Source organism: Lethenteron reissneri, chromosome 47, assembly GCF_015708825.2.
Source record: "Lethenteron reissneri isolate LAM-NWPU_2019-01 chromosome 47, ASM1570882v1, whole genome shotgun sequence".
Classification (NCBI taxonomy): Eukaryota; Metazoa; Chordata; class Hyperoartia; order Petromyzontiformes; family Petromyzontidae; genus Lethenteron; species Lethenteron reissneri.
The window spans coordinates 2,867,031-2,894,685 of NC_083825.1; the positions used below are offsets into that span (position 1 = coordinate 2,867,031).

At 51.9% G+C, this 27,655-nt stretch overlaps 1 protein-coding gene across 3 annotated transcripts in view; it reads right to left on the reverse strand.

The window, feature by feature from the left end:
• Positions 1 to 171: 171 nt before the first annotated feature.
• LOC133354377 (pituitary homeobox 3-like) overlaps positions 172 to 27,655 on the reverse strand; it is an 86,902-nt gene continuing 59,418 nt past the window's right edge. For all 3 annotated transcript variants that reach the window (XM_061571176.1, XM_061571173.1, XM_061571175.1), the window contains exons 2-3: positions 4,473 to 4,771; positions 172 to 1,860 (exon numbers count right to left, since the gene is read on the reverse strand). In XM_061571176.1, the coding sequence (XP_061427160.1) occupies positions 1,294 to 1,860; positions 4,473 to 4,771 (866 nt within the window). In that variant the 3' untranslated portion in view covers positions 172 to 1,293. The remainder of the gene's footprint in view (positions 1,861 to 4,472; positions 4,772 to 27,655) is intronic.

Below are 27,655 nucleotides of genomic sequence, written 5' to 3' on the forward strand. Positions count from 1 at the left end.
CAGCGGCGACGGCGGTGATGTTCACAAGCGCCGCTCTCCACCTGTCCGTCACTCTCCATCGCTCTCCCATCAACGCACGGCCATCACGGAGAGCGGGGTGATGTCGGTGATGGTGGTGGTGATGTTCATTGGTATCCGTCCGGCTTTTTGCTCCATTGCTCACCGCCACCACCACCCTGAGGGCGGTGATGGCGATGGGGGGGGGGGGGACATCAGCTTCTCCACGACGTGCCCCATCACCACACCAGCCCCATCACCATCGATTTACCAGCACCCATCAGCTTCACCAGCACCCATCACCAGCAGCACCATCATCACCATCACCAACAGGGGAGGAGGATGGAAGTTTATGGAGGCACCGCTTTTCTGTGCCCTAAGCCACAGAACCAAAGTCCATCGCGCGCACGCCGGAGGCGAGGGAATGAATGTTGAATGAGCGAGCGAGCGAGCGAGCAGAAGAGTGAGCGAGCGAGTGAGTCTTCTTGAGTGAGCTGAAGAGCAAGCGGTCAGTGGGTGAGCGTGGGCGAGCCAGTGAGTGAGCCAGTGAGCGTTGTTGAGTGAGCGTTGTTGAGTGAGTGAGCGTTGAGTGAGTGAGAGTTGTTGAGTGAGTGAGAGTTGAGTGAGAGTTGATTGAGTTAGCGTTGGTGAGTGAGCGTTGTTGAGTGAGTGAGTGAGAGTTGAGTGAGAGTTGATTGAGAGTTTAGTGAGTGAGAGTTGAGTGATTGAGGGTTGAGTGAGTTAGCGTTGTTGAGTGAGTGAGTGAGAGTTGAGTGAGAATTGAGTTACCATTGTTGAGCGAGTGAGTGTTGTTGAGTGAACGTTGTTGAGCGAGTGAGCGTTGTTGAGTAAGCGTTGTTGAGTGAGTCGATGAGCCCGAGCGAGCCTCAGCGGTCCTCGTGTGAGCCGCAGTGCGAGCGACGGAGCCTCAGCGGAGCGAGTCGAGTGCGCGAGCGAGCGATTGAGTTTGGCTGAGCGAGGCATCGGGTGCGTGAGGACGTGAGCGAGCCGCCTTTGTCTTCCCACTCCTTGCGCCGAGTCAAGGTGGAGGAGGGTCCAATGCGGCGGTGGGTGGTGGTGTTTGGTGGTCGAGGCGACGATGATCGTCGCGGGGATTCGGTGGAGGAGAGGGGTGGGGGGGTGATGGAGAAGGGGGCAGCGCTGCATCGCCACCAGCGTGCCGTGCCTCGCGCAAATCAGCCACGTTCGCTCATCGCCTCCAACCGACCGGGGGGGGGGGGGATGCAGCCCCCTCCCTAGCCCCCCCCCCAGCCCCCCAGCCCACCGACGAGCACGCTAGACGGGCCGGTCCACTGCGTACTGGCACGCGCTGAAATTGGACGGCGGCGCCTGCAGGCCCGCGTATCCGGCGAAACTCGAGTGGTGCTGCTTCGCCTTGAGCCTCAGGCTGGCCAGGCTCGAGTTGCAGGGGTCGCCCCGGTAGACGTAGGGCGGCGCGGGCGCTCCGGCCGCGTGGGCCGCCACCGCGTACGGGCACCCGCCGGCTCCAGACGCGGGACTCGTGGCCACGGGCGAACCGCTGAGGTTGCCGATGCCCGGGTGGTGTTGGGGCATCATCGAGGAAGAGGCGACGGCGGCTGCCGCGGCCATGCCCGTGGTGCACGGGGGCGAGAAGACGGGCGGCGAGACCGAGTTGAAGAATGGAAAGTTCTTTGAGAGGGGCGCCGCGGAGGGCTGAAGCGCCTTCGCCCAGTTGTTGTAGCCGTAGCTGGCGGCCGAGTAGACGTCGTCGTAAGGCTGCATGAAGCCGCTGAACTGCGCCCCGAAGCCGTTCTTGCACAACTCCGCCTGCTGGTTGCGCTCACGCTTGCGCCACTTGGCGCGCCGGTTCTTGAACCAGATCTGTGTGTGTACGTGTGTGTGTTTACGTGTGTATGTACGTGTGTGTACGTGTGTGTATGTACGTGTGTGCACGTGTGTGTATGTACGTGTGAGTACGTGTGTGTGTACGTGTGTGTACGTGTGTGTGTGCGCGTGTGTATGTACGCGTGTGTACGTGTGTGTATGTATGTGTGTACGTGTGTGCGTGTTGGGGAGACGTCGGGAGGGAAGAGACGCGGGGAGGGCGGTGAGCACTGGGGGGTGGGGGGCAGAGCACACGGGGGGGGGGGGGGCGCCGCTTCGCTCCGCACGCCGTGAATGCGGCACAGAGCCAACCCCCCCCCACGCCACTCTCGGTCTCCTTGTAGAGCAGTCTCCCTGTCTTAGCCTTTAGACTCCCCCCCCCCCATGTCTCCGAGTGTCTCCCCACGTCTCCCCATCTCCCCACGTCTCTGCGTGTCACCCCCACATCTCCCCACGTCTCCCCCATCTCCCCACGTCTCTGCGTGTCACCCCCACATCTCCCCACGTCTCCCCCATCTCCCCACGTCTCTGCGTGTCACCCCCACATCTCCCCACGTCTCCCCCATCTCCCCACGTCTCTGCGTGTCACCCCCACGTCTCCCCACGTCTTCCCCGTGTACTCCCCCCTCCCCCGCCTCTATTTTTATCTCTCGGCGCGGCGCGCGCGACGCGGATTGCCGGGAAAGCGGAGACGCCGCCGCGGGCTCTCACTCACTCGCTCGCTCACTCGCTCGCTCACTCGCTCGCTCACTCGCTCGCTCACTCGCTCGCTCACTCGCTCGCTCACTCGCTCGCTCACTCGCTCGCTCACTCGCTCGCTCACTCGCTCGCTCACTCGCTCGCTCACTCGCTCGCTCACTCGCTCGCTCACTCGCTCGCTCACTCACTCGCTCGCGACGCGTCGCTCCTGGCAGCGGCGCGCTCACGTCTTGTAGACAGCAGCAGCAGCAGCGTCAGCAACATCATCATCAGCAGCATCGTCATCAGCAACATCGTCATCATCAACAACATCAGCAACATCATCGTCAGCAACATCATCGTCAGCAACATCATCGTCAGCAGCAACATCGTCATCAGCAACAGCAGCAGCAGCAGCAGCAGCGTCAGCAACATCATCATCAGCAACATCGTCATCAGCAGCAACATCGTCATCAGCAACATCAGCAGCAGCAGCATCATCATCATCAGCAACATCGTCATCAACAGCAACATCATCATCAGCAACATCATCATCAGCAGCAGCGTCAGCAACATCATCATCAGCAACATCATCGTCAGCAGCAACAGCAACATCAGCAACATCAGCAACAGCATCGTCATCAGCTGCATCAACAGCAGCAGCAGCAGCGATATCGCCAACAACATTAAGCAGCAGCAGGAGCATCAGCTGCGGCAACATCACCATCAGCAACATCATCAGCATCACCAGCAGCAGCGTCAGCAGCAGCAGCAGCAGCGAATCGTCAACAACATTAAGCAGCAGCAGCAATATCAGCTGTGGCAACAGCAACGGCAGCACCATCATCAGATGTAGCAGCGGCATCAACAGCAGCAGCACTGGCATCGTAATCATCATCAGCACCAACAGCATCAGCAGCGGCACAATCAGTGTCATCATCATCACCACAGACATCACCATTATCACCACAGACGTCATCATCAGCAGCAGGGATGAAAAGATTCGGCCCCGATTACCGGTAACCGATTAACCGCGGAGTGCCTCCCCCAATATCGCCCGTACCTCCCCCTGTCCCCGAATGGCCCCCTCCTCCCCCACCACTGCACCCCCCCTACCCCCCTACCCCCCACCCCCCACACCACCCCCCCTACCCCCCACACCACTCCTCGTCTTCTTCTGTCGTACGGCGTTTGATAAAGCGGCTACCCAGCCGTGAGCCGTGCGTGTTGGCGTCACCCCACCAGCCCCCCCCCCCCCCCCCGCGTTCGCCTTCCCTCCCCCCACTAATACCCCCTCTCACACCCCCCCACCACCACGAACGCACTGATTTGTGTCAATGCGCGGTTACTTTTACCCTCCCCCCACTACCCCTCACTAACCCCCCCCCCCCCCCCACTAACCCCCCCCCCACTAACCCCCCCTCCCACCTCTACTTAAACCCACCCCGCTTCACCCCGCACCTGCCTGCGGTTGGCTACGTACGGCGCGAAAGAAGTTCAGCATTACAGAACGCGCGTCTTGTGACGTCCCTTACGTGCCGTCAAGTCACAAAGAGCCTTCGAAGCTCATCGGATTCCTCCAGCAGGAAACATAAAACATTTTCAGATTCGTGCGTAACCCCCCCCACCACCCCCCCCCCATTACATCCCCCCCACCACCTCCCCACCACCACCCCACCACCACCACCTCCCCCCCACCACCTCCCCCCCACCACCTCCCCCCATCACCTCCCCCACCACCACCTCCCCCACCCCCCACCACCTCCCCCACCCCCCACCACCTCCCATCATCTCCCCCCCACCACCTCCACCCCACCACCTCCCCCCCATCACCTCCCCCACTCACCCCCCACCTCCCACCCCCCACCACCTCCCCCCACCCCCCACCACCTTCCCACCACCCCCCCCCCCACCACCACCACCGCCCGTACCCGCACGCGCGCCTCGGTGAGGTTGGTCCACACCGCGATCTCCTCCCGCGTGGACATGTCCGGGTAGCGGTTGCGCTGGAAGGTCGCCTCCAGCTCCTGCAGCTGCTGCGACGTGAAGTGCGTCCGCTGCCGCCGCTGCCGCTTCTTCTTGGACGGGTCATCGACGCTGCCTCCAGCGCCTGTGGAGGTGGGGGGCCCACCCCCGTGGGCACCGGGACCCGCTCCGACCACCCCCACCAAGTCGTCACCGACACCAACAACACCACCGCCACCCTTGCCCGTCTGCAGCTTCTCAACGTCTGGAGAGAGAGAGATTGAGATTTAAAGCTTCTTTCGTGACTGCAGGATGGATTCATATTCTTGGTTCTTTCGGTGAAGTCACGTAGACGGGAAATAATAAAAGAATAAAAATATAAAACAATAAAATTCTCACGACGTTTCGATTGCAACACAAGCAATCATCAGGTGTGAAAACCACAGCAAGAAATGTTTTTCAAATTTTTTTAAATGTTCTTGCTGTGGTTTTCACACCTAATGATGATTGCTTGTGTTGCAATCAAAACGTCGTGAGAATTTAATTGTTTAATTTTTATTATTTTATTATTTCCCTTCGACGTGACTTTATCGAACGAACCAATAATAAGAGAGAGATGTTGGGGTGGAGGAGGGGGTGGTGGTCACACACAGACACACAAAAGACAAAGATTCCTCCGGATTTACTTTTATTTAAAGAATGTTTTGGGGCAAGTGCTGTTTCGCAAGCACCAACCCCTCACCAGGTACTCATTTGAGGCTGAGTCGGCCTAAGGGTCGGGAAGGAACAGGACCGGTTCAGATATTCGCCACTGGTGTTGGCCGTGAGCGGGAATCTAAACTCGTAACGCGGGTGCTCTATGAGTTTACACTCATAGACACTCACACTTGATCAACACACACACATGCAGCCATAAACCATTACATCCACTTACACGAACTGGCTAATACACACGCGCGCTTTAAACACACACTCGACTCAATGAGAACACTTAGCCAATCACACACACACACAAACTATCACATCCACACACACACATACTCTATCACACACATAAACTATGACATCCACACACATACACTATCACACACGCACATAAACTATCACATCCACACACACACATACACTATCACACACACATACACTATCACACACACACATAAACTATCACATCCACACACGCAAAGACAAAACCCTCCCGGATAGCCTAAACAGACTGTTGGGGCAAGTGCTGTTAGCGAGCACCTATTAAGGCCGGCACGGCACGCGAGGGGATTGGTGGTCAGCACCACGCCCGGCCGCCTTTGTCTCCCTAGCGGCGACGTTTATACACACACCGTACTCATTTGAGGCTGAGTCGACCTATTGGGAGGCCCATGACCCGTTCAGATAATCTTCGCCGGTGTTAGTTGGCGTGCTAACCGCTTAGCGCCCCCCCCCCCACACTCTCAGGGACACTCAGACGCGAAGGCGACACACGACACGACACAAAGACGCGCACGCCTGTACACACTCACAGAGGCAAAGATCCCCCGAGTAACCTCCTTTGTCTCTCGGGGCAAGTGGGCTCTGAGAGCGAGCGCCAATGAAGGTCGGCACACGGGCAGACCTTCGCCCGGCCGCCTTTGTCTCTTCCCAGTGCTGACGGTTATGCATCGCGCCAGCTGCCGTATACTCGTTTAAGGGCCGAGTCGATCTAAAGGTGGACCGGTTCTGATTTTGTTTTTTTTTCCCAGCGACGTTGGGGTTCGCGAGTGTGCCGAGTTGGCGTCACGGCTTCGATTCTCGCTCACGGCCAACCCCAGTGACGAACCGGTCCAAGGCTTCCTTCCCCTAGGTCGACTCAGCCTCAAATGAGTGCCTCGTGTGGTGTGTGACCATTGGGAGAGAGAAAGGGCGACCGGGCGTGGTGGTGGCCACAGCACTTGCCCCAAACAGCCCGTGAAGGCTGTACGGGGAACCTTTGCGTGTTGTGTTTGTCCGGGCAGCTGAAACAAACTTGCGTGTGTGTTTAACACGTAGGCTTTCGCGACCAATGTTATTCATAATCAACGATTTTTGGGTTTAGATCGCGTTTATTTATAAATAAACGCGATCTAAACCCAAAAATCGTTGATTATGAATTGCGTGTGTGTGTGTGGCACAGATGTAGTTGAGTTTCGTGTTCATAGCCAGGGCCTCGTTGCTCGCTGGACATTTTCGCTGGCGGCCGGGGATGGACTTGGGGCAGATTGCTTGTGGCCGACTGGCCAGGAGCACACGGGCATCGCGAGCAAGTTGCAATTTGTGTAACTACTGGACGTGGTGCGCGTGCCGGGTGCGAGAATCTCGTTAAACATCTACAAATAAAGGTCCATTCAGATAATAACGAATTATAAATGTTTGAATCCTCCACCGCCATCGGTTAACCGAGTAATTCGCCTCCCGTGGAGTGAGACGCTAATGTCGATAGAAAGCGGGGGGTGGGAGGGGGGAAAGGTCGCGTAAATTTACGCGACCTGACCCAACAAACTGAATAATTTACGCGATATAACCCAATTTTTTTTTATTATTACGCAATCTAACCCCCAAAAAACTGTATTATTACGCGATCTAACCCAAAAAAAACTAAATTATTTACGCGATCTAACCTAAAAAAACCTTGTATTACTTACGCTATATAACCCAAAAAACTCCTTAATTATTTACGCGATCCAACCCCAAAATAACAGAATATTATTTACGCGATCTAAGAAAAAAACCTGTATTATTTACGCGATCTAACCTAAAAAACCCTGTCCTATGGATGATATTGGTCACGAAAGCCGATTACGTGTTAAGCCTTAACAGACTTTAGGAGCAAGTAGCTGTTAGCGAGTAGCACCTATAAAGGCCGGCACGGCACACGAGTGGGTGGGTGGCCGGCAGCACGCCCGACCGCCTTTGTCTCCCCAGTGGCGATGTTTACACACCGCACCAGATACTCATTTGAGGCTGAGTCGACCTAGGGGGAGGCCCAACACCGATTCAGGTAATCGTCACTGGTGTTGGAGGCCATGAGCGGGGAATCATTTTGGGTGGCCGGTTTCAAGCGAGCAGCGCGCTAACCACTGCGCCACCGCTCCCCCCTCCCCCACCTCCACCACACAGACACGCACAGACGCACTCGCTCACACATCAAACGCGTTCCCTGCGCACACGCACACAGACGCGACGCATTGGTACAATACCGCAGCATACCTTGCATACGTGCGCAGCGGCTCGACACGCACGTGAACACAAACAAGGCCGTCGCCACCACTGAGTGATGTCAATTCTCGCGTCGTTATACGAGGGATGGAGCAGCTGAGTTTCGCCACAACGCTGTTTTTTTTTTTGGGGGGGGGGGGTAACGTCACTTTTTTTAAACGTAATATTTGACACTGCTCTTCTTACGAACGAGTTTAGGTTTTAGAGGTCTGTTCGTAAGTCGCTTTGTTTCGTAATTCCAACTTTACAGGACTCCTGTCGATTCCAAACACGTTGTACGTCATGCACACTAAACAATGGCTTTCAGAGTTGTATAATCTCCTGTGGATGTATAGGCCAATGGTTCTTCGCGTTCTGCAGATGTAGATGTCACTGATTCTTCACGTTCTGCAGATGAAGATGCCACTGGTTCTTCACGTTCTGCAGTTGTAGATGGTACTGGTTCTTCACGTTCTGTGGATGTAGATGCCACTGGTTCTTCACATTCTGCAGGTGTAGATGCCACTGGTTCTTCACGTTCTGTAGATGTAGATGCCACTGGTTCTTCACGTTCTGCAGATGTAGATACCACTGGTTCTTGACGTTCTGCAGATGTAGATGCCACTGGTTCCTCACGTTCTGCAGATGTATAGATGCCACTGGTTTTTGACGTTCTGCAGATGTAGATGTCACTGGTTCTTCACGTTCTGCAGACGTAGATGCCACTGGTTCTTCACGATCTGTAGATGTCGATGCTTAAACATCTGAACACCTGTTTTATTTCCAGAGAGGGTGAAACCTATCTTATTTGTTTCATATTTCTGAACCTGGTCTGTCCCGAGCCCCCCCCCCCCCCCCCCTCGAAAATAATCGTCTTCTTTCGTACGGCTGCTGATGTAGACGCAGCGCAAACGACTTACAATCTCACATTCAGTTGGCGAAGTTCAGCAAAGCCCGTCAGGAGTAGCGGAATTAGTTGCATCGTCATCGCTGCGATGTCCCCATCCTTCGTTTTTGTGGATCTGTGGCATTGTGTCGTGATGCCTCGCGCTCCCGTCTCAGTTCTGGGTGACCACAGTCGTACACCACCAGAGAGTTCTACATTTTTAAATCCGTTATATTAAGTTCGCTTGCTTGCTTAGGACCGTGCAAATATTTCGGTCGTTTTTTTTAACCCACTTCCCGTGATCCAATCGAGCTGACATTTTGCACACAGACTCGTTGTGCGTGACAATGAATTTTCGTGAAATTTTTTTTTCCAAAATTTTACACTGTTTAGGGAATTTTTTTAAAAATATTTATTTACCAATTGGTTAATGCTGGCACACAATCATCTGACCCATAGGTGGCAGCCATCTCAAGCCAGAGGACGAGAGGACTCTAGCCGCCCCGATGCCACGCATATAAAGGATTTATAGTGAAAAACTTTGTTTTTACGGGTTAATTTTTCCATTTGTGCATCATCAGCTGTCCGCATCCACTGCCGTGGTTTGTGCGGTGGATGCGGTTGAGGGTGGGGGCCGTGAGCTTCGTGGAAATATCAAACCCAGGGATTTAATATTTGGGTGTTTCATGTGATTATAATAGTGATGATGTGTAATTGTTAAAGACACAAATGTGAAGGAGGCCAATTGTCCACTTATCTGTGTTATGTTACTTCAATTATATAGTCTGCTACTGCTGCGTTAACACATTGGTGTACTAGCATCGACAACACCGTGAACTCAACTCGTTGTAGCGCACTGCGCTAACCACTACGCCACCGCTCCCCGGTCTGTATAGCTATGAACAGACTGTTGGGGCAAGTGCTGTTAGCGAGCAGCACCGATGAAGGCCGGCACTGCGACACACGGGCGGGGGGGGGGGGGGGGCAGCACCACACACACACAGCACCACACACACAGCACCACACACACAGCACCACACACACAGCACCACACACACAGCACCACACACACACACAGCGCCACACACACGCACAGCGCCACACACACACCACACTCACACAGCACTCACACACAGCACCACACTCACAGCACCACACTCACACAGCACCACACACACACACAGCACTCACACAGCACTCACACACACAGCACCACTCACAGCACCACACACAGCACCACACACACACACACAGCGCCACACTCACACAGCACACACACAGCACACTCACACAGCACCACACTCACACACACACAGCACACTCACACAGCACCACACACACAGCACCACACACACACACAGCTACATGCGCACTCGTCACCAGGAGCGGGCTTTCACGCTCCCTCCCCCTCCGCGTCCTCGCGGCTTTCGCGTCTTCACGACTCCACGACTCCACGTCGTGGCGATTTGCTCGACTCAGCGCTGGTGGTGGGTGGTGGTGGTGGGGGGGTGGTGGTGGGGGGGGGGTGGTGGGGGGGGGTGGTGGTGGGGTGGTGGTGGGGGGGAATGGTGGTGGGGGGGGGTGGTGGTGGGGGGGGGGGTGGTGGTGGGGGGGGTGGTGGTGGGGGGGGTGGGGGGGTGGTGGTGGGGGGGGTGGTGGTGGTGGGGGGTGGTGGTGGGGGGGGGTGGTGGTGGGGGGGGGTGGTGGGGTGATGGTGGGTGGGGGGATGGTGGTGGGGGGGGGATGGTGGTGGGGGGGGATGGTGGTGGGGGGGGTGATGGTGGGTGGGGGGATGGTGGTGGCGGGGGGTGGTGGTGGGGGGGGGGTGATGGTGGGGGGGGTGATGGTGGGTGGGGGGATGGTGGTGGCGGGGGATGGTGGTGGGGGGGGGGATGGTGGAGGGGGGGATGGTGGTGGAGGGGGGGGGGGATGGTGGGGGGGGGGATGGTGGTGGCGGGGGGTGGTGGTGGGGGGGGGGTGATGGTGGGGGGGGTGATGGTGGGTGGGGGGATGGTGGTGGCGGGGGATGGTGGTGGGGGGGGGGGATGGTGGAGGGGGGGATGGTGGTGGAGGGGGGGGGGATGGTGGGGGGGGGGATGGTGGTGGGGGGGGGTGCGTGGTGAAACCCACCAGACCGGCCCGTTCCCTACATTTTTTCGAGGCCCCCATTAACGCAAACGTCGTCTTTGCGCGTGGTTCAGTTCCACGAATATTGATGCAAATACGGACAGCTTAGCTCGGCCTTCCAGACGAACATCGTGATAAATAAAGACGTCAAGTCACTCGTTTACGATCATCGATATATATATGTATGTGTGCAATTAATACGCACACAATTGCTATTTTTTTTTCTTTTTTACGTGTACGGGTTAACAAAGAATTCACATGCGTGCACCTACAGGGGGGTTCCGTGTAACGTGAAATAAAGCGCGTGTTTGTGTGTGTTAGACTCATTCTCAAACGAGTATCTGGTGCGGTGTGTAAACATCGCAACTGGGGAGACAAAGGCGGCCGGGCGTGGTGCTGGCCAACCCACCCCCTCGTGTGCCGTTCCGGCCTTCATAGGTGCTCGCGAACAGCACTTGCCCCAACAGGCTGTTAAGGATATACGGGGGATCTTTGTCTTTGTTAGTAGTTGTGGAGAGCGGTGGTGTAGCGGTTAGCGCGCTGCGCTACGAACCAGCGACTTTCGATTCCCGCTCACGGTCAACACCGGTGACGATTATCTGAACCGGTCCTGAGCCTCCCCAAGGTCGACTCAGCCTCTAACGAGTACCTGGTGCGGTGTTTAAACATCGCCACTGGGGAGACAAAGGCGGTCGGGCGTGGTGCTGGCCACCCATCTCCGCGTGTGCCGTGCCGGCCTTCATAGGTGCTCGCTAACAGCACTTGCCCCTACAGTCTGTTAAGGCTACGTGGAGGGGGGGGGGGTGTTCTTGTTGTTATATTTGTGTTTTAGCACGGACAGCCATCGTGGAGATGGAGCGATGTTAATCAGCTGGTCGCGCCCGGAGCGAGGCGGATTGCTCGCGTCGCGAGAGAGGCCGAGACGCCTTGGGGAGGGCGGTCACCCAGCAGTGGGTAGATGAGCAAAACAATAAATACATCGACACGTTCGTCAATAAGAACGCGGCCTTGAAATAATAAAAAATAATAAATAATAGGCGACGTTTCGGGCACGTTTTTTGTGCACCACTGCCAAAGCAGCAACAGCAACAGCATCGCATGAAGTGGAGATACATCACCGATCGTATCTTCTACAGATTGATAATTATCCAAGGCGCGTTGCCGCAATGATACAATTGTCCGCAAGGCGATGTACGTACATAGCCAACCGCGCTCAACGGAGGTGATGATGATGATGATGATTCTGCTGCTGCTGTTGATGCTGCTCCTGCTGCTGATGATTCTGCTGCTGATGATGCTGTTGATGATGATGATGGATGCTACTGCTGCTGATTCTGCTGCTGATTCTGCTGCTGCTGCTGATTCTGCTGCTGCTGCTGATGATGATGATGCATGCTGCTGTTGATGATTCTTCTGCTGATGTTTCTGCTGCTGATGATATGTTCGTGTCTGGGCCAATTTGTCGTTATTTATATATCGAACAAAAACAAATCCATGCTGCATATTGAATGATAAATTGTTGCGATACACTATTCTAAACATTCACACACACAGACAGATATATTCAGCAGACTATAAGATGCTCCGGAAAGTAAGACCCAACTCATACTGGGCTATACATTATATATAACTAGCTGTACTACCCTGCTTCGCCCGGGACTTGGATTCACCACACCCGGCCGCCTTTGTCTCCCCAGTGGCGATGTTCACACACCACACCAGTTACTCGTTTTGTAATTGTTGCATGGTGTACAGTCTGGAAAGTACCCACATGGCAAATTTCCAGTTTGTTGCATGTCGGGAAGTACGCTAAATATTTTGAACAGACACACATATTCACAACGTTGCCTTTTATATATATGGACATAATACCGATACTGAATTCCACGTGTCTCACTCACCACCAATGTCGTTAATTAGGTGGGTGTTTCTATAAATGTCCTCTTATATTAATGACTCAACGTATAGGGAGACGTACGTGCCCGTCACTGCCGTTTAGACTAAATACATCCAATTAGAGGCCGCAGCAATTCACACACAGACACACACACGCGCCAACCTCAGAGACTAATTATGGCCAGGCTTTATACACATCAATTAAGCAGCAATTAAACACCGTAACCACTCCAGATTTGAAGTTTTCGTGACTGCAGGGATCCATACTCTTTGGTTATTTCGGTAAAGTCACGTAGGAAATATAAAATAAATTAAATCACGACGTTTTGATCGCTAACGGCAGCTTGTAAAACACAGACACATTTTACGTGTTATACACATACACAACTTGACTATAATACACACACAACTTGTGTATGATATACACACATATGTACTATTATGTACACACGCAACTTGTATAATTTACACACATGTACAACTTGAGTATGATTTACAAATAGATACACAATTTGTGTATTACACATACACACCCGCGGCTTTGCCCGTGGGAAAACATGAATTTCTATTCTCCTAAGGAAGGCAGACACACAGACAGACACCACGTACTTTTATAGATGAGATACACGCACACACAGCTTGTATATTACACACACATATATATACAACTCATGTAATGTACACCTATACACGTGTATTGCACACAACCTGCGTATTACACAAAGACAAAGATTCCCCGTATAGCCTTAACAGACTGTTGGGGCAAGTGTTGTTAGCGAGCACCTATGAAGGCCGGCACAGCACACGAGGGGGTGGGTGGCCAACACCACGCCCGGCCGCCTTTGTCTCCCTAGTGGCGATGTTTACACACCGCACCAGGTACTCATTGAAGGCTGAGTCGACCTAGGGGAGGCCCAGGACCGGTTCAAATAATCGTTGCCGGTGTTTGCCGTGAGCGAGAATCGAACCCGGGTCGCCAGGTTTGTAGCGCAGCGCGCTAACCGCTGCACCGCCGCTCCCCATTGCACACACAGAGACACACGAAGGCAAAGATTCCCCAGCATAGCCTTCTACAGACTGCTGGTTTGCTGTCGTTTACACATTTGAGGCTCGGTGGAATCTCGGGCAGGCCCCGTGATCGGTGTTGACATTTCGTGAGCGAGAGACAGGATCGTAACTCTCGGACCGGCCGGGTTCGCGGTGCAGTGCGCTAACTGCTGCGCCACCGCTCCCCGTTTCTAAACGGCAAACACAAAGACAAAGAACTAACTGCTGGGGGGGGGGGGGGGGGGGGGTCAGTGCTGTTTGCGACCAGCACCTAATGAAGGGCGTAACGGCACACAAGGTGGGGGGGGGGGGGGGGCAGCACCACACCCGGCCGCCTTTGTCTCCCGAGTGGCGACTTTTGCGCACCGCACCAAGTACTCATTTGAGGGTTGAGTCGACCTAGGGGAGGCCCCGCATCTGCTTTTTAGATGATCGTCGCCGGTGTTGACCGTGAGCGCGATTCGAAGCCGGGTTCGTAGCGCTGCCCACTGCCCATGCGTTTACACGCAAGCACGGCCACAGAGACACAGACCACGCGCGTTGCCCCAATCAGACCACGCACATCCAACTCCCCCATCACCCCCAGCACCCCCCCCCAGCACTCCCCCAGCACCCCCCCCCAGCACCCCCCCCCAGCACCCCCAGCACCCAGCCCGTGCCCGCTCTACGTGTGAGGATGCAATCGTGAATCCGTGGCGATCAAAACTTCCCCGCGTGCTCCGTGAAGAGCACCCGCCCGACCGCCCGCCCTGAGTGTGAATCGAATCATCCGGGTCGCTGGCGTCCGTACGCTCCCCCACCATTCATATAACACAAAGACAAAGACCCCCCGTATAGCCTTAGCCGACTGTTGGGGCAAGTGCTGCTCGCGGAGCACCTACGTGAAGGTCGGTACGGCACACGAGCGGGTGGTGTGGCCAGCACCACGCACTCGGCCGCCTTTGTCTCCCCGAGTGGCGATGCCTTTCACACACCGCACCGCGTTTACTCATTTGAGGGCACGCCCAGGAACCGGTCCAAATAGTCGTGCCCGCGAGCAGCCGGGCATCGCAAGTCGGGGTGGTCAATGGGTCGCGTAGCGCAGCGCGCCCACCACACACACAGAGAGACGCACGCGCGCACACATAGAGAGACGCACGCGCACGACAACAACAACAACAACGACCACCACCACCACCACGATACTTACGCAACCACTTATGCTGCGTAGCTCACGAGCAAACGCCATCGAGATGACTGGGCTGCCTGCCAAGGTTACATTCTGATACATCGCAATGTGCGTGCGTGTGTTCATTCGATTGTTTTTCACAGTTGCTGAGCACAGATTCCCCAAACAACAACAAATAGGATAATTGGTTGTTTACCCTTCTATTTGGCAACAAAACTGACAGCTTTTTATAATGAGTCATGTTTGCATAGACCGCAATACCTGCAGTCATAATACAAACAAAAGACATAACTCTGATAATGATATGCACTGTCCTTGAAGTTGATTGGTCCACACCCGAGACAGCTTTCCTTAGAGCCTAGTCTCACATGAGTTGGACCAGATGACGCCAAAGGGCGCACAACTCAAAGACAATGCACCATCCGAGTATGAGAGCTCAGGGTAAGCATTTACACCATTGGAACCTCATTTGCCAGTAAAAATATAATAATTGGTATTATGACTGCAGGTATTGCGGTCTATGCAAACATGACTCCTTGTAAAAAGGTGTCAGTTTTGTTGCCAGATAGAAGGGTAAACAACCAATTATCATATTTTTACCGGAAAATGAGGTGCCCATAGTGTAACAACAAATAGGTCAAAGCGGCCAGCAACAAACAGCACTAACCAGAGACGCAATAAATAAACATCGCAAACGCAGCGCGGCTCTCGTAGTTCGAGACTCGAGGAACGTGGCGGAAGATGATGGAAGAGAGGGATTGCATGTTCGATTACACGTACAAAACAAACACAATGCGAGCATACACCCTTTACAGAACAGGACCCTGGGGGGTGGGCTGGTAGGAACGAATAACCAAAGAATATAAACATAATGTATTATTACACTTGTTTAGCCAGGAAAGCCCCACTGAGTCGAAAGGTTTTTGTAGGGTCCTGCCAAGTGTTTGCAATAGGGGGCGATGTTGCTACACGGACGGACGGACGGTCGGACGGACGGACGAAATAATCTATTGTAGACTGGTCCACTTCGTTCCTACCAGTATAACATTCCGCTCATCATCAGCAACAGCAGCATCATCATCAGCAGCAGGAGCGGCAGCAGCCATGGCCAAGCCGTGGCACTCTCTGCGTTGGCGTTTGGGAGCCGTCACTCCATCAGCTGCACGTTGACTTCAACCAATACCGAGACAACTAGCCACGCGTGTTCAAATGCATTTAATTTACTTAATTGAGCGATTTTAATACATTTCCGACGGTGCTATTCAGAGAGCGAGAGAAGCGCCCGTATCTTATTTAAATATCTATGGGACCTATTCTTAGCCAGTATAAAAATAATAATACTATTTTATTTGTTTGCCCTTTCTGGCATTAAACAGATGCTCAAACACTAAATACGCCTTTTGTAAGGCATCATGTCTGCATGAAGCACACATTACTTGTGGCACGACAAAAAACCCCGATTCATATTGCCATTTTGGCGATGTCACTTTTATAATAGAGTTTTGTTTTGGGTTAGATCGTGCAATTATATATATGTGTCGTTAAACCCGCCACCACCCGTCACAGCCAACTAGTAAGGTTTGTCACGTAAACAGAACGTGCCAATTCGTCACTAGTACAGCACTAGTGTGCAGTCTATAGTGTAGTGTATAGTAGTGTAGTGGATAGTGTAGTGTATAGTGTAGTGTACTAGTACAGCACCACCAGTGTATTGGAGAGCCAAGCCACAACATTTACAATCTGAGTACGACGTTTCGCCGGTAATTAAATGTTGTGGCTTGGCTCTCCAACACAGCGGTGTGCTGTCCTAGTGACGAATTGGCACGTTCTGTTTACGTGACAACCCTTACTCGTTGGCTGTGTCGGCTGGTGGCGGGTTTAACGACACATTTATATATTTGCGCGATCTAACCCAAAAAAACCTCTCTATTATGGATGATATTGGTCGTGAAAGCCTACTACGGGTTAAACTGATGCCACTTTTGTCAGCCTATCATCCCCCCGGGGGTCGATAAAACGAGCCACCGTGTTGTTAGAGTGTCAACAGTGCATGCCTGACAACAATAACGACGATACGGATTGACCCATTTATCCTGCAAAGCCAGACTCAATCTAATTACTATTTTGTTTTAGATATAGGAGGGATCCCCACGTGCCTTTTTAAAAATCCAAGATGTTTGCATGTGTAATACTCATGTTGTGTAAGCGTGTATAACACGTAACGTGTAATACACACGTTGCGTTTGTGTATAATACATAAGTGAGTGTATGTATAATAGACCAGTTGTGTAGATGTGTATGGAATACTCAAGTGTATGTGCGTGTCTAATACTCAAGTTGTGTATGTGCACAACTGCATGTATGTGTAATATACCAGTTTTGTATATAATACTAAAGTTGTGTGTGGGTGTGTATGATACTCAATGTGTGTATGTGCACAACTGCATGTTTGTGTAATATACCAGTTGTGTATATAATACTACAGTTAATAATAGGGGTTTTCCCCCTTATCTGGCAAACAAAACTGAAACCTTTTTACAATACACCGATTGTCTTTGTATAATACCGAAGCATCGCGGGGGATATCCACGCGTGCGAGGGAGAAACACTCGAGTCCACTTGCTGCACCACCTAAACGCCCACGGGAAGTGAGTTTCTCAACATTTTATTTTGTTGTGGTGGACGAGGGTAGAAGGGGGGGGGGTGATTCACTAACCCCCTCGCTACGGCCTCCACAGCAGTGCTGGATTACAGTCCACGTGCGCCAACACTTTCCCCTGGCTGGCACTCGCCATGAGAATGTGGAATTTACACCGCTGACCGTGCGAGGCGTTGTGGAAATCGGAGACGGGCAGCCCGATCTCTCGCTTTCTCAGGATGCCACTCAGACTTTGCAGCCAGAATCTGTATTCATGCTGGAAGAATCCGATGAGCTACAAAGCTCTACTTCTCCCCACAGATGTCACGGATATTAAATTCCAGTCGCGTTTACGTCTGGACGCGAGGGTGGGGACGGACGGCAGGAGCTCGAGGAAGAAAATGAACGTCTGCCGGGTCGGAACTTTCATCAGAAAGTCCCCGCGACCTTCACAATCGCTCCCTCCCGCCACGGTGAGAGACAAAACATCGCGGCAGATGTTTGGTAGCAAGACCGCGTGTGGGCCTGGGGGCAGGTGCGCGAGAGGAGGTGGGTGACGAAGTTTTTATAAAAGTGAAAAATAAAAAAACAACCGGAATGGAATCCCACAAAAATGATCAAAATTGGAACGCGTCTGAGAGGACGTCCATTGATGGAGATGGAGCGATGAATTGAGGAGTTTTGTGTGCGGGTGCTGGGTGGATTATTAACATCATGGAGACCGTTAAGGGTGGGGTGTGAGAAAGTGGGGAGGAGAAAATATGAAAATCTGGTTCCAGACATGACATTTGGGATAATCCGACAATTAGATTGTTTTTTATTAATGCGAATGTGCGATGTCACGTGACACCACCTTCGCCGTCAAAGGTGGTGCCACGTGACATCAGGTAACGTCAGTTGTGTTCGCACCGAAGCACCGAGGCACCGCGTTCTCTTGCTGCGTAATGTTAACGATGATAAGTTCAGAAAAAGTGTACGAAAATTACGCACCAGTTTGGTTCCCGGAAAATACGAAATCTGACATTTTCACATCCAAACCCATCCCGAGACTTACGGATCTGGCCAGAACAATCCAGGTACTAAGGATGAGTTTCTGATCGAAGTAAAATCGGATTTCCGGATTTAAAGGACAATGATAGTTTGCATTTTTTCTAAAATGTTTTAACACTCCGGAGGCTTTCGTGACCAATATCGTCCATAGTACAGGTTTGTTTGGGTAAGATCGCGTCAATATAACTGTGTCATTAAGGGCTCACAAGTGATGCCATCACATCTATCCCTCTATTTAAGGAACGAAACAGGAGGATTTCTCCACAAATCTGGCTGCCGCCTGATGACGCCGTTTGTAATTATTACCGGCGAAACGTCGTATTCAGATTGTAAATGTTGTGGCTTGGCTCTCCGACACACCGGTTAGTGCTGTACTAGTATACTACACTATGCACTACACTATACACTAGTGCTGTACTAGTATACTACACTATACACTACACTATACACTAGTGCTGTACTAGTGACGAATTGGCCACGTTCTGTTTACGTGACAACCCTTACTAGTTGGCCGTGTCGGGTGGTGGCGGGTTTAACGACACATTTATATATTTACGCGATCTAACCCCAAAAAACACCACCTCTATTATGGATTTCTATAAACCGGTAAGGGTTCTTCACGGAAGTGACGTCACCCAACGTCACGCGACCGCGATTTTGGCAGGGGAAAGCGCCCACAATTACACGACGCAAGTGACGTCATACCAGGTGACGTCAGACTTTTAGATGAAGCCAAGAAACAAATCTTGGATTATTCACAAATCTAGACCATGCTATTACCCGGCACCTCTGGTATAAATCTTGATTTAAAGTTCCTAAGCAATACCCGAACAAACCTGTACTACCGATGGTATTGCTTATGCTGAACTGTGCACTGCCTTCTAAACGTGAACCTACGTTTAGAATACCCAAAATAAATAAGCAGATAATGTCTTCACAGATCCGCCTCTCCACATGAAACGTAAGCGTAGTTTTTTTTTTACACGACGGATGTTTATAGGCAAGGTGTGATTTCGATATTCAGTGTCTCATCAGCAATTCAGACTTTGCTTTGAACCAATTCCAGTGAACCGCCAGATGTTTATAGATAAGGACTGGTTTTGACATTCAGTCTCTCATCATCATCAGCAGCAGAGAGAGAGAGAGAGAGGCTCGTTTGAAGGTAATTCTGGTGAGCTCCAAGAGGCAGGCAAGCGACGTGGGGCGCGTTCGCAACGAGTGGTGGCGCCGCCTGGTGGCCACGACGCGGCGTTGCACACAGCCAGCTCTGCGTGACCGAGAAGAAGACATTCTTAGGTTTTTTCGGTAAAGTCACGTAGGTAAAACATTTAAATTAATAAAAGTAAAAGAAAAAGAAGATAAAAATCACGACGTTTTGGAGGCAACACAAGCTTCCGTCTTCAGGTGGAACCGTCACAGCACGATAGCTGTATCAAGTAAAGAGAAATTCCAAGAAAACAGTTTCTTGATACAGCAATCGTGCTCTGACGGTTCCTGCCTGAAGACGGAAGCTTGTGTTGCCTCCGAAACATCGTGATTTTTATTTTATTTTTATTACGTGACTTTACCGAAAAAAACCTAAGAATAGGAATCCTTGCAGTCACGAAAGCTTCAAATCTAGAACGAGAAGAAGACGGCCACGATCGCTTTGGGTCATTGAAGCGATGCGATTCTGTTCGAGATTGTTGCGTGCGTGCGTGGGTTCTTTTTTGTGGGGGGGGGAGGGAGGGGGGTTGTTTTTACGAAAAAAAGTCAATCACTTATCGGCAATCCGGGACGCAGCCTGCCATCAGATTGTACGCGGAAGGCATTCGAACGGTCATTCGAATATTCTGCGGAACGCATTCTTGAAAGATGCGCAAAGCAGCAGTGCAGAGGGAGAGAGGGAAGAGACAGGGAGAATTGTGTGCTCGGAATGACACCGAGACGGACAAGATGAACGCACGGATTAGAGAGCACACGCACACATACACTCACACACACGCACACAGACACACACACACACTCACTCACGGACACTCACACGCACACACACGCGCACACTCACACGCACACACACTCACGCACACAGACACTCAGACACGCACAGACACATACTCTCACACGCACACATACACTCACACGCACACTCACACGCACTCAGACACACACACTCACACAGACACACACTCACTCACGCACACACACACACTCGCACACAGACACACACACACACGCACAGACACATACACTCACACGCACACACACACACTCACACAGACACACTGACTCACGCACACACTCGCACACAAAAGATCCCCCATGTAGCCTTAACAAAATGTAGGGGCAAGTGCTGTTAGCGAGCACCTATAAAGGCCGGCACGGCACACGAGGGGGTGGGTCGCCAGCACCACGCCGGACCGCCTTTGTCTCCCCAGTGGCGATGTTTACACACCGCACCAGGTACTCATTTCAGGCTGAGTCAACCTAGGGGAGGAGGCCCAGAACCGGCTCGGTTAATCGTCACTGTTGTTGGCCGAGAGCGCGAATCGAAGCCGTGTTCGTAGCGCTCCTCACTGCCCATGAGTCACACGCAAGCACGGCCACAGAGACACAGACCACGCTCGGGGCCCCAATCAGGCCACGCACATCCAACACCCCCCCCCCCCCCAGTACCCCCCTAGCACCCCCCCCAGCGCACCCCCATCACCCAGCCCGTGCCCGCTGTACGCGTGAGGATGCAGCCGTGAATCCGTGGCGATCAAAACTCCCCACGTGCTCCGTGAAGAGCGCCCGACCGCCGTCTCATCGACCCGGCTCATCGATTGCGCCGCGCGGCGTTTTTTTATTGGGGGGGGCGGAGGGGGGGGGGGTACTCCACGGCCGCCTTTGTCTCTCCCGCAGCCGCTCATCTCCGTTCCCTCGCGGCGCTCGCGGAGGCGAGAGAGAAAGAGAGTCGTAGACTCCTTCTCTCTACCCTGCACCCCCCGGTGTGTTCCCCGCTACCCCCGACGGCGACTCACACACGCGGCACTCACGCGCAAAGTGCCGCGCATCAACGCGAATTCACGACGACAAAGAGGCCCCCCCCCGCCCCCCCGTGTAGCCTCTGACGGGCTCGCTCGGGGTACAAGTGTCGGTAGCGAGTAGCAGCAGCAGCAGGAATCACTCAAGGGGAGGTGGCTGGTCAACACACGCGCTCGACCGTCTTTGTCTCACACAGTGGCGATGTCTGCACATCACACCGGGCTGGTACTCATTTCGGGCTGAATTGACCTAAGCGAGACCCGGTCACCTATTCAAATGTTCGCCGCTGTTGTTGTTGGTCGCGAGCGGCAAACATTTATTCGGGCCGGCGGGTTCGTAGCGCAGTGCGCTAACCATTGCACCACCGCTCCCCACATATATATACACATACACACACATTGTAAATATTCACACGGTCAAACATAACATATACGCGCGCTATATACACATACACACACTCTATAGCTATACATACAATGCACGCCACACAGACTATTATATATAGTTTATATACACGATATATGTACACACGTAAAAAATACATACATTCACGTACACAAACATACCGTATCCACGTGATGTGCATCACACACACAACACACACACAAATACACTACACATACCAAATATATATACACACAAACAATAAATGTGATATAGATTAAATATTCAGGTTTATTTAGTTTAATCAGACGCTAACTCGAGAGAACAAAAGACGAAGATCCCCCGTGTAGCCTACACAGACTGTTGGGGCAAGTGCTGTTAGCGAGCAGCACCACGCCAGACCGTCTTTGTCTCCCCAGTGGCGATGTTCACTACACACCGCACCAGGTACTCATTTGAGTCGACCTAGGGGAGGAGGCCCAGAACCGGCTCAGATAATCACCACTGGCAGTAACCGTGAGCGGGAATCGAACTCGGGTCCATCGAACCACCGCGCCACCCCTTAAATACGCACCATGTATTGTATATATACACACACAATATAAACTATATATTACATATACCCACATAATACACACTATATATTGTATACACACACATTATACACACTATATATGCACGTACAATAGAAAAATACACACCCATTACACAGAAATATCCACGCACGCACTATATATACACACACACACATACACACATATATAAGTATATAAACACACACACAATATACACACATAATATACTGAATATAAACACAATTTATACGCGATACACATACTATCTAGGGGACACACGCACTATATACACACGCACGCACGTACACTCAACACTGGCCCTACAAACACAAACGTGAATACTTACAAGACGGCCCTTCCAATCCCGATCCGTCCGCACTTTGTAATAAATATACATCGGCTTGGAAGACCATATGTTAACGCATCAACTTTAACAAAATGTCAATTTACATACAGCCGACCAGGATGTGCCTGTTCGCATGACACAAGCTGCAGGTGACGGGAGTTGTGGTGGTTGGTGCACTGCGCCCACGACCCTGGAGACCTGAGTTCGATTTCTGGGCTCCAACCAACACGGCCAACATCAGAGACCTGAGTTCCATCTACCGTCCACAACCAACACGGCCAACATCAGAGACCTCCTGAGTTCCATTTACCATCCACAACCAACACGCCAACATCAGAGACCTGAGTTCCATTTACCGTCCACAACCAACACGGCCAACATCAGAGACCTGAGTTCCATTTACCGTCCACAACCAACACGGCCAACATCAGAGACCTGAGTTCCATTTACCGTCCACAACCAACACGGCCAACATCAGAGACCTGAGTTCCATTTACCGTCCACAACCAACACGGCCAACATCAGAGACCTGAGTTCCATTTACCGTCCACAACCAACACCGCCAACATCAGAGACCTGAGTTCCATTTACCATCCACAACCAACACGGCCAACATCAGAGACCAGAAGTTCCATTTACCGTCCACAACCAACACGGCCAACATCAGAGACCTGAGTTCCATTTACCGTCCACAACCAACACGGCCAACATCAGAGACCTGAGTTCCATTTACCGTCCACAACCAACACCGCCAACATCAGAGACCTGAGTTCCATTTACCATCCACAACCAACACGGCCAACATCAGAGACCAGAAGTTCCATTTGCTGGTCACGGCTAACATCAGTGGCAAGAGATCTCTAAAACCGGTCCTGGGTGCGTGCCCGTTATCCCCCCCCCCCAGCCGCTCCTTCACCAACTCGGGGGAGGCGCCAAGGCTGTAACCGGTTACGGACAATGAAACCGGTTACCGGTTTTACGGCCTGTCGGTCAACAAACGCGGGGGCTGTGGACCCGACGAGAGCGAAGTGACGTCTGAACCATCCTGGACGCCATCCAACCAGACAACCAACTCGCCCTGACCGGCGTGGTGAAGTATGGTCAAACATTCTCCACGACCCACAAGGACGTGGGGAGGCCACTCGTCCTGCAGTGGATTGGCAGGGAATGAATTTGTATCGTCTATTATTCTGAATAACAAACTAATAATGGTGATTAAATATCTTCTTGGTTCTTTCGGTAAAGTCACGTAGAAGGGACATAATAAAATAATACAAATAAAACATAATTTTTTTTATTTTATTTTTAAAATAAAACATAATAAAATACATTTGTATTTCATTATGTTTTATTTTTATTATTTTATTATTTCCCTTCTACGTGACTTTACCGAAAGAACCAAGAAGATGAATCCCTGCAGTCACGAAAGCTTTAAATCGGTGATTATACAGATGAATTTACACACAAACTACCGATTGTATGGACGGTAGTGTATCATAAAAATAGACGTAGAACAACAGATACAAACCAACGCGACAGATGCACAATTATACACAACACGCGCCTTTATCACACACGATGAATACTCATCCAGCAGTGGAGTGGCAAAGGGGCCGTGAACCATTATACTGCAATGTGGGCGATGGCCAAGAATTATAATGGAGTGGCAGCCGAAGGAATGGAACGCGTTCGAGGATGAGAAGGGAGACGGAGCGCTGAAATCAGCTCCTTGCGTGCGGCTGCTGCTGGCTGGATCGCTACATCGCCACGATCGTGAGAAGCGGCGGCGACGGCTTGGGAAAGCCTTCATCCAGCAGTGGATAGAATGCGGCTTTGTGGTTATGTTGACGATGACTGTGGCCTAGATCTTGTGCGTGTTTGAGGAGCGGTGGCGCAGTGGTTAGCGCAGCACTTCGCGACGGAATCCAGCGAGCCGAGTTGGAAGATTGAAATGGGTCCTGACCACATCAGAACTGGAGAGACAAAGGCGGCCGGGCGTGGTGTTGGCCACCCACCCCTCCGTGTGCCGTGCCGGCCTTCATAGGTGCTGCTCGCTCGCTAACGGCACTTGCCCCAACAGTCTGTGGAGGCTACACGGGGGATCTCTATCTTTGTGGTGCGTGTGTGCGGTTTCACGCGTTGTATGTATTTAGTGGGTATCTGCTGTAATTCGTAAAAAAAAATACTGATCCCATACAAAAGGAGCGTTTAACATCAACGCAATCTAAGCTGGTTTTAAATAAAACTGATTATGGTGATGATGCAGATGATGATGCACGTGCGTTTGAACGCACAGTAATTAAACAACACATTAAGTCGAAGTGTGATTAACTTACGCCTACATACATCAAAAGTCTCAACCGCGCACGCAAATACAAAGATCCCCCGTGTAGCCTCCGCAGGCTGTTGGGGCAAGTGCCATGAGCAGCAGCAGCAGCAGCACCTATGGAGGCCGGCACTGCATGCGAGAGGGGTGGGGTGGCCAGCACCACGCCCGGCCGCCTTTGTCTCCCTCTTGGCAATCTTTTTACGCAGCGCACCAGGTACTCATTTAAGGCTGAGTTGATCTAAGAGAGTCTCAGAGCAAGCGGGAATTGCAACCCGGATTAACCACTACAGTACCGCTGTCGAAATATACACATGTACGTTTCTATTATGCACAATATACACACACATTCAATACGCAAGAACATGTATTTACACACACACGCATTGCACATATGCACACACATACGAATATGGGCATATCAACATGCACACAGGAATATGAACACATTTACGCACACAATTAATACAGTATACAGGGTAAACACACGTGTACATTGAACACACGCGTGTTTATTATAATACAACACATAATTCACACGCGATCAATTTGTACGTACAAAGACAAAGATCCCCCGTATAGGGTTTAGGAGACTGTTGGGGCAAGCGCTGTTAGCGAGTAGCATCCTACGAAGGCCGGCACGGCACACAAGGGGTGGGGTGGGTGGCCAGCACCACGCCCGGCCGCCTTTGTCTCCCCAGAGGCGATGTTTACACGTCGCACCAGATACTAATTTTAGGTTGATTCAATCTATTTATATACACACACACATACACCACTTATCATTCACGTATTGTAGCGAATATATTTATATATATGTAGATGTACAAATGTACGATATATTAACGACAGCACTAGTTATATCGTGCACGTGACTGTACGTGCATATGTGTGTACACGTGTGTGTACACGTGTGTGTACCTTATATATATATGTGTGTGTACACGTGTGTGTACGGGTAATATATATATGTGTGTGTACACGTGTACCACGTATAAATGTGCACACGTGTGTGCACGTGTAATATATATGCGTGTGTACACGTGTGTGTATGTATATATGGGGAGCGGTGGCGCAGCGGTTAGCACGCAGCGCTACGAACCCGATGAACCGAGTTCGATCCCGCTCACGGCCACCAACACCAGTGACGATTATCTGAACCGGTCCTGGGCCTCCCCGAGGTCGACTCAGCCTCAAATGAGTACCTGGTGCGGTGTGTAGTAAACGTCGCCCGTTGGGAGACAAAGGCGGTCGGGCGTGGTGCTGGCCACCCACCCATCTCCGCGTGTGCCGTGCCGGCCTTCATAGGTGCTCGCTAACAGCACTTGCCCCTACAGTCTGTTCAGGCGATACGGGGGATATTTGTCTTTGTCTGCACTTCAACATCTCACATCGTTACATCTCCCATCGTTACATCTCCCATCGCTACACCTCACATCGCTACATTTGCGAGAGATGAGAGAGACCTGCAGCGTGGTGAGTGTGTGGGCGAATGAGTGGGTGAGTGAATTTGGTGAGTAGGTGGGTGAATGTGTTGGTGGGTGACTAAGGTGCTCGCGAACAGCACTTTGCCCAACAGCCTGTTAAGGCTACACGGGGTCTTGGTTTTTAAAGTGGGTTGGTGAGTGCGTGGGTGAGTGAGTGGGTGAGTGAGTGGGTCAGTGCGTGGGTGAGTGCGTGGGTGAGTGCGTGGGTGTGTGAGTGAGTGGGTGAGTGAGTGGGTGGGTGAGTGGGTGGGTGAGTGGGTGCGTGAGTGGGTGCGTGAGTGGGTGAGTGGATGGGTGAGTGAGTGGGTGAGTGAGTTGGTGAGTGAGTGGGAGAGTAAGTGCATGGGTGAGTGAGTGGGTGAGTGAGTGGGTGAGTAGGTGGGTGAGTAGGTGGGTGAGTGGGTGAGCGTGTTGCTTCGTTGGCGAGCGCGTGAGTGAGTGAATCGGTGAGCGCGTGGTTGTCGCGATGGTGCGCGCGCGCGCGTGCGCTCCAGTCTATTGCGACGTTCGCGGTGCCGTTTGTTGCGGGCAGTTCGACGTTTTCTGAGCCCCTTGCAACACAAATAAAAGTCCGACTCATTGTCACTTCGCTCACGACGACTCGACGCCACTCGACTGCCGTTGCTCGTCGCACGGTCGCGCCGAGACGCGGCCTTTTGTTTCCATCGGCGGAAACGATTTCCTTTGTTGATGATGACGGGGACAAATGATGGTGATGATGATTGTGATGATGATGATTGTGATGATGATGATTGTGATGATGATGATTGTGATGATGATGATGATGATTGTGATGATGATTGTGATGATGATGATGATGATTGTGATGATGATGATGATGATTGTGATGATGATGATGATGATTGTGATGATGATGATGATTGTGATGATGATGGCTACAATTCTGCGGATTATTGGACGTTGCGCATAGTAAGACGCAATCCCTCCTCCCCCCAAATAAATAAGAACTTGCGTCGTCGATTATATAAATTCTGGTAACACGCAA